Raw genomic sequence first — 9,066 nt, forward strand, 5'->3', positions numbered from 1 at the left:
TTACCACCAGTAGCCATGACTGCCATAATATCCACCATACGGCCAACCACCATACCACCCGTAGCCGTAACTCGGCCATCCCCATCCGTAGCCATAATGGGGGTAACCGTAATGACCCCATCCGTATCCGCCATAGTGTCCACCCCAATGGGATGCTGCTGTTTGTAGATCTTCCTTTTCGGTTTCTAGATCTTTGGCTTCCTGCGCAGGTGCAGATAGAGCCACGGCTAGCAGGCAAGCAAAGGTGAACAAAGCGACCTAAAAGTATATGAATTAGTTAATTACAAAATATTTAAAATTACATGTAAATTTTTTAAAATAAAAATGGATGGTCACTAAATTCGTATATACTAATTTAAAAAATAGGTAACTAGTGTAATATAACTTTTAAAAAAATCAATACTTAAACATGATACTGTAAGGATCTAAATATATTTTGTCAACAATCAAATCAATAATAAAAATATATATAAAAAAAATTGATAATAAATTAAGTTATATAATCTATAAAAGAATTCACGTAATTATATTTAGTATAAAAATGAAAATACTCCGAAAAAATACAACGTTAATCAAAATTTATCCAATTTTTAAATTGATAGCAATAATTAAAAAAAAAACTTAATTAAATCCTTCATTTAAACATTCCATTGTATTAAACACAACTAAATCTAACGCTAATAATTTTCAAAATGAAAAAATAAAAACATTAAAAATTTCCACTTACTTTTCTGGAAGCCATCTTGTTTCAGATCCCATACAACACTGGCTATAGTTTCGGAGACGTCTGTTTTATATGACCATTGCGTCCTAGACATGTACGGTCGGCTGAGCTTCCTTCCATGGTGCCATTGACCTCCATGGTGTTTGGATTTGCACGCAATGGCGAATTCGAAGAGACCAGGAATGAACACCATAACTTATACCATAAAAATCATGTTACTTATATTAGGTAAGTATTAATTAGATTGAACCAGGAATCAAATCAAAGCATATCCTTTTTATAAAAAAGATATCATAAAGTACACAAAAAAATTTGAAATATCAAAATCAAAAATATGTGTATTCAAATAGGCTTTAAAAGCACTTTCGAATTGTCATTTTACAAATTAAAATTTTTAAATGATTATTATTTTTAAAAGTAGACCTATCTCAGATTCGGAATGTAGACAGAAGAATCGTAACGAAAATGCGTAGTTACACTTTTGAAACTTATATATAAACTTTGTTTTAGGACAAAATTAGTAATACCTACTTTTGAAAATTATATATAAACTGTGTTTTAGTACAAAATTAGTAATACCTTGCATGAAATACAGCGTTACTAATCACTACTAATTAATAATTTAGTCAAAATCAATCAAGTATTTTGTATCAAACATAATATATCCAAATCTATAAAAACATTACAAATACATCAACAAAAAATATATATTAATAATTAACGTATATAAAATCAAATCATTTATAAGCCTTTTAAAGAATTGTGCAATTTTATTAACGTACATATTTCTTATATCTTTACATTACGAAGCCTATTTATTTATTAAAATTATAGGCTTCAAAACATTATAGTATGATTTCAGATGAAAGCAGAAGCGTTACAACGAACATTAACAAATTTAAAATATATTAAAATTTAATCTCGATTGAGATTGTGATCACGTTTTGTCGGCGATGGAGTGGGTATTTCCCATACCTTAAAGATAATCCACAATTTCAATTACATAAGATTTATTTTAAAATATAATAACATTAATTTTTCAATATTTTTTTAAAAGTATTATTAAAGCGAAGTCTTTTTTAACCGATTTGTATGTTCGGGGATAACTTCGTCGTTTATGAACCGATTTTGATAATTCTTTTTTTTTTTGTTAGAAAGGAGATATCCCAAGTACCATGATAAGGAAATCAGGATCTGATGATGGAATCCCAGAGAAATCAAGGGAAACCCTCGAAAATGAAATAGTTGCTGTAAAATTTTAAAATACAACCACTCCAAAAAACCATACATGAGTAAGAAAATATTATAATTACCTAATAAATACATATATTAAAGAAGGTTGTAATTTTTTTTTATCTATATTTAACAAAATAATTAAATTCTAACCGGCCGATTCTGATAACAAAGTAGATGAGACACGTTTAGGTAAAACGTGTCAAAGGCTTAACGTAAATTTCTATAAAACTAGACGACCCCGCAAACGTTGATTTGCCATATATGTTTTGAACAACCTTTATCCCCCTCCCCCCCCCCCCTTATAGCTTAAGGGTATGAAAAATAGATTTTGGCTTATTCTCAGACCTACCCGATGTGAACACAAAAATTCATAAAAATTGGTTCAGCTGTTTCGGAGGAGTATTTTAACTAACATTGTGACACAAGAATTTTATATATAAGATGATGAAAGCCGTAGCAACTAAATACTATATTTCATTTTGTACTATCATTGCCCAAAAAATATTACAACTACATTATAGCGTATAAAATAATCCCATAGTACCTTTTTTCATTACAATTGACAAATATTTTTGAACAAAAGTTTTAAATGATGTCTGTCAAAATAACAAACAGTATTAAGTCGATACGTATCTATGTATTGTACATACAAAATAGTTACATTGTATGTAATTTCGTGTTTAGTAATGAAGGGGCGACTGTAATTAGATAAGTAGGGTCGCTAAACACAATAGGCGCTGTTTCCTCACAGAATACGATCACACGCATAGGCAGAAGCGATTTAATATTATTATTTTTTAATTAGACCTTACTGAAATTGAAATGATTTAGATTTGTAGGATGTTTGTAATTCTTTTAAGCTAATATTATTAAACTGATTTTAAGGAAACTTGGTAAGTGGGGTTAACTGAGGTAGGTCACAGCAGGAAATATGCCTTACAGAAGATCACAGCAAAATAATACTGCTTCTTTTCAAAAACGACAAACAAATCACGAGTTATCCGGTAAAACGCCAGTTTACAATATATTGGAATTGAAAATTAAAAAAAAATATAGAGAGAGTGATAGAAAAATCGAGATAAAACGATAAAAAAATCTGCAACTATAAAATATAAGCAATTCCTATTTCATCTGTTACTATGTTACATTTTATCTTTAAATAAATACCATTAAAGATTTTTTTTATCGTAATAGTATTTTATTAACTGTCTCGTATCAAAATACGAGCTACTTTCGTTTATTGAATTATTTATAAAATCACAGGCAGCTCCCGCTGTCACTTATTCCGCTTGTCGCTTGCTTGTGTCCGAAGACGTTAAATGGACGCGCGGCCGCGGCTCCATCCTTACGTTTCTCTTCATTACATCTGTCATTGAGATGGCTTTTGTTAATTTTGCACAGCAAGAGTACGCATGCGACGCCAATTTTTCTTTGTTACACCGTTTAATGATTTCCGAGACACTATAACTTGACGTGTTGTTAAACCTGAACTAATATTTAGTTTACTTACTATGTTGCTGACAAAGCTATCTGACGTAATATAATATGCAATATCCAAATGCTTATAATTAAAATTCAATTTTATCATTTCAGATCGCCGGCAATGGCTAGATGAGGATTGCAGACAACTGGTAAATTTGGCGTAAACTTGGGGAGATCTGTGTTCAGCAGAGGACTGTAACAGAATAAAGAGAGAGTGAAAGAGTAAGAGGGAATCATGGAACACGTGCTTGTAAACTTTCATCTCACTTTGTTCAAAATAGGTTCACGTATGTGGAAACATAACAACTATCTAGAGCTAGTAAAGTTATTAGTGGATTTTTTTCGCGTTCAAATATAACATATTTAAACGTGACGCGACTTTTGCCAATGGATGCCTGCAACACCATAAGCACGTCGCGCTTTGCTGACCCTCCCCAAGAGTTCTGACTGCCTTACTTACTAGTGAAACATATGAATACTTGAAAACAATATTATATTTATAGTTGCAAAGACACAAGATAATATAGAAATCAATAGATAATATAGAATCAAGCGGTTGAAAGCCTCCACATTCATGCCGCACAAAATTTTGAGTATATAAATATATTTAGGTACCGCTCAGTCTCAATTAATTGACTTTTTTACGAAATTATTTGTCGTTGTCAAGGTCATTAGTTCCGTGTATTTTGGAATTTTGGAAAATGCGTTGCAGAATTTCATCGCAATGACCGCCAATAATTGTGAGGCTGACTGTCAAAAAATATTACTTTTCTATTCAATGCAGTCCTTGAGTATCAGTCATGTCTTTTTATATAAAATACTCATCTGCTTCGGAGAGCAGGTTAAGCCGTCGGTCCCAGTTCTTATCATTTACACCAATAGTGATCGTTACTCATAGTATGGAATATATCCACCAACCCCCATTAGAACAGCGTGGTAGATTAAGCTCTGATCCGTCTCCTACATTGGGAAAGAGGCCTATCCGCAGCAGTGGGATATTACAGACTGAAACGAATGTCACTTGATGCTTATAAATTGCAGCTCAGAATCACTTCTGGTACCGTGCATGCCACAATTACTAGGAAACTTACTTAGGAATAGAAAAGAGAGACATATTGGTTCTTATCAACCATTACAGAATAAAGTCTTTATCTCTATTTACAGGATGTTAATCGTTGTCAAGTGCTTACCGTATAGTACAGAGTACGTCATTTGCTTACTTCTTCATACTATCAAACATAGACTTAAATTGAGATTGATTATTGATTTGGATTGTTACGTTAAGTAAAATAACAATAAGATTGTTATCTTTTTTTCATTCGATTCGTAACTCTTTTCTCCGAAGATATAGCGTTTTATTATGTATTGCCAAATATGTTACGTTGACCGTTCAAATACCGCATCATTTCATGACATGAATTGACAATCACTATGTAGCTTACTGTGACAGCTACTTCAAAAATACTTACGATATTATCATCCTTATATAATTATACAATAAGAACTATTATTCTGTGAAGCAATTTTGTTATTGTTGTAGCTGTATAGAGGCGATTCTGGAATTATCAAAGACGTGTTCGCGTCACAGGAGCCACTAAAAGTTCTCAATGGATGTAAGAAAATTCACCGTGGCTTGAATTTTTATAGTTTCTAATGTACAGTTGGTGTATCCGCGTGTTTTTTGTTTAAAACGGTAAATTCATTCACCTTTTCAAGTGGAATATATATGGGCATTGGGTTAGTGAGTTAGTGTACCTAAGCTTAGACCTAGAACAGTTTATAGTGTTATAATTAGACAACAAAGTTGACACTTAAAATCCTAATATCTCCGACTATAATTCTCTCAATCAATATGAATGAATATTTGTTTTCTAATGTTTACGCGAATTTCACACATAATAAAACAACTTTTTCGCATTTCGACTGTCCCTACGTACAGTATCGAAAGTGAAAATTTTCTATTTTTTTATTGCATGAAAAAACTAGTTTTTATATATATTTTCAAAAAAGAAAAGAGGAACTGCTATAAAATACACATAAAATCACATTTTTCATGAGTTTATAGTCATTATGGATACTTAACAAATCATTCAGCGTAAAAAATGTAAAGTGCCTTTTTTCAATTTCGATATTATACGTAGGGACAGTCGATTTTATCGCAGTTTATGAGGTTTTTTTTCATGCCAGAAGTTTCGGATACTTTACAGCAACCATGGTCACGGTAGGACAACGGCCATGATCAAAGTTGTTTCATTATAATGCATATTTGTGTTTGTACAAATATTTATTTTTCGGTCATTAAATTATGTACGTGTGATTTACCCTACGATGCCCGTTTATCCGGATCCCGGTTGTTATCATAGAAACCTGATGTCGATCGTTGCTCATAGTAGAAAATACCTCGCAGTGGAACAGCGTGATGGTTCAAGCTCCGACCTTATTTCCTACAAAAAAAATGAGCCTATACCCAGTGGTAGGATGTTAAAGGGTGAATGAAAACCTCATAACTGTCTCCAGCCCAATTCATTTTATAATTTATAAAAATATAAATTATGTGGCGTCGTGGGACACCAGGTAGGAACGAAGTTCCTTCGGATAGTATAGAAGCAACACAATTTGAAAAAAAAAAGATGCATTTATTTGATTTTTTTAATTTTGTTGATTGGTTTTTAATTAAGTACATAAAAGGAAATTCAGTATTTTAGAAAATAACGAATACCGTAAAATAAAATAAATCAAACAAAATAATAATAATAATAATAATTCAAACTATTAAGTGAAATAAAAAAACATGTCTTTATTTATTTTTGTCGACAGTATAAAATTATATAAATAATTTTTAAAAAAGTTTACTAGTAATATTTTAGTTTTACAAACGTGATATTATACAGTCGTGTGACTGATATTACGTCACTTCCGTTATATATTTTTCTTACGGTTTTAGTATCACATTTTTTTCAGTTCGGTCGCCCAGCAAAATGTCAAGCCTGCCGTAAGGAACTTCGTTCCAAAATCTGTCTTTTTCTTTACACAAATGCAACGCTTATTTCTTCAACGCTTGTTCTCATCAACGACCTAGTTAATTTATTGTCTTTACCAATTAAACAAATAAACTAATTAGGTACACATTATATTGAATTATATTTAACTAGCTGTGCCCGCGTGGTTTGTTGATTGTTGATCGATTTTGAAGTCCCGTCAAAATCGATCCAGCGTTTTAGAGACTAGCCGGAACAAACAAACAGACAGACAGACAGACAAAAATTGTAAAAAATGTTATTTTGATTTATGTACCTGTATACATCCATATACATTTAGTAAGAAGCGGTTATATTAATATTACGTTCCAATTTTATTTATTTGTATAGATAACATATGAGTATTGAAATTTTTTGTACTTTACTAAAAAGCTTTTACTAATTTATATCAGTACATAGTCTACAATCTAATTCTTAAAAAATTATATTTAAAACTATAGTAGGTATATTTTTGGCATGACTTATCAAACAAAAATACTATTTTATTTTACATAGATTTGCATTAGAACTTAATTAAAATGTAATGTAATAAATATTTTTGGTTAATTGTAGATAATTGACTTATCACTGGAATGAGGAAATGACCTTAAAATCTTAAGATTTGTTCGTCTGTCGAATTATCTGAAACGAATCAACAATGGAAACCGCATCGTCACTTAAATAAGTACTTCTAATTTTTAACTAATTTAAGGGACGCTGGTTTTTTTAACCGACTTCCAAAAAAGGAGGAGGTTCTCAATTCGACTGAATTTTTAACCGACTTCAAAAAATGGAGGCGGTTCTCAATTCGACTGTATTTTTTTTTTTATGTATGTTACCTCAGAACTTTTGACCGGGTGGACCGATTTCAACGATTTTTTTTTTAATCAAAAGGTGGTGTGTGTCAATTAGTCCCATTTAAATTTATTTGAGATCTAACAACTACTTTTCCAGTTATATCTAATAATGCGTTTTTACTCGACGCTTTTTTCGTCGACCTACGTTGTATTATACCGCATAACTTTCTACTGGATGTACCGATTTTGACAATTCTTTTTTGGTTGGAAAGGTAATATCCCTAGTTTAGTAACATGATAAGGAAACCAGGATCTGATAATGGGATCCCAGAGAAATCGAGGGAAACTCTTGAAAATCCGTAATAACTTTTTACTGGGTGTACCGATTTTAATAATTTTTAATTTAATCGAAAGCTGATGTTTGTCATGTGGTCACATAAAATTTTTATTGAGATCTGATTAATGTTTTTTGAGTAATCTTTGATAACGCGTAATTACTTGACTATTTTTTCGTCGATCTACGTTGTATTACTCGTCGATGTAATTGAAGTCGGTTTTTTTTCGTTTGCGAGCAAACACAATTATTCTTTAAAATGGCTCGTTGAATGACACTGCTACGATAAAACCATTGTAGGTGTGTTTTAATTACTTAAAAAAAAACGAGTGTGCTTTAGACAACACAACTGAAGTAAAACTTCTTTCGCTTCAGCCCGTAATAACCCACTGCTGGGCTTTCCTCATGTAGGAGAAGGATCAAAACTTAATCCACCACGCTGCTCCAATGCGGGTTGGTGGATATATTCCCTATTATGAGTAACGATTGCTATCAGGTTTACATGATAATAACCGAGACCGACGGCTTATCGTGCTCTCCGAGGCACGGTGGGGCGACCCACAAGGAATACACAAACACCCAGACCACAGCAAACACCTGTACGGCCAATACTTATGTTTGTCATGTGCGAGGATCGAACCCGCAACTGCGAGCGCAACAACCACAAACCAGTGCTGTAACCGTTGAAACTTTTTTAGCTACATCTAACTTATATCTCTCTTTGCCATCATGCATTCACAAGCTTACTTCCTAAGTCAAGGGTCCGTAAAGAAGTTTTACTTTGTAATATGTCTGAAATAATTGTCTGATTATCCATAGTAAACCAGCGAAGTCGATAAGAGTCTAGTCTTTCAAAAAAAGATAATATGTACACCCTACACGTTGAATGATAGCTTAGCTGTTGTTGCACGTTGTTAGCAGTTGTTACGAGTACAAGTTTTTTTTTATACAACTAGGTCGGCAAACAAGCGTACGGCTCACCGCGATTACCGTAACTTATAGACGCCTGCAACACCTGGAGCATCGTAAGCGTAATTCCGAAACTACCCCCAATACCCCTCTCCAGGAGCTCTGGTCACCTTACTCACCACAGGAACACAACAATGCTTGAAAATCGTATTATTTAGCTGTGATCTTCTGTAAGGTCGAGATACTTCCCCTGTCAGGCTGCTTGATTTTGAGCAGGATATTTCCTGCCGAGCCCTCTTGTAAGCATGATTATTGGTTACAGTAAATGAAAGCAATTTTTTTGTGTTGTACGCCCAAAGTCTTAACATAAGTACATACCAATGTATGTACGAGTACGTGTAAACGCTACCGACACTTGTAACTGTCTGGTTTTCCTCTCACAGGATCTTATCTTACAACACTCGACTAGCTCTTTCGACGACCCTGCTTTCTGGTCCGAGGGTTGTGGGTTCGATTCCCACCACGAGTCTGGGAGTAATATAAATATATATTTATATATGAATTATT

General features: G+C 32.8%; 1 protein-coding gene across 1 annotated transcript; it reads right to left on the bottom strand.

Moving 5' to 3' along the window:
- On the bottom strand, positions 1-742 carry LOC123654812 (shematrin-like protein 1). Its single transcript, XM_045590697.1, has 2 exons — positions 728-742; positions 1-258 (listed from the first exon to the last, which is right to left on the bottom strand). Exons 1-2 carry the CDS (start codon positions 740-742, stop codon positions 1-3), a joined length of 273 nt encoding a protein of 90 aa, XP_045446653.1.
- Between the last annotated feature and the right edge of the window lie 8,324 nt (positions 743-9,066).

The sequence above is a fragment of the Melitaea cinxia genome, chromosome 6, assembly GCF_905220565.1.
Source record: "Melitaea cinxia chromosome 6, ilMelCinx1.1, whole genome shotgun sequence".
In the NCBI taxonomy this organism is placed as follows: domain Eukaryota; kingdom Metazoa; phylum Arthropoda; class Insecta; order Lepidoptera; family Nymphalidae; genus Melitaea; species Melitaea cinxia.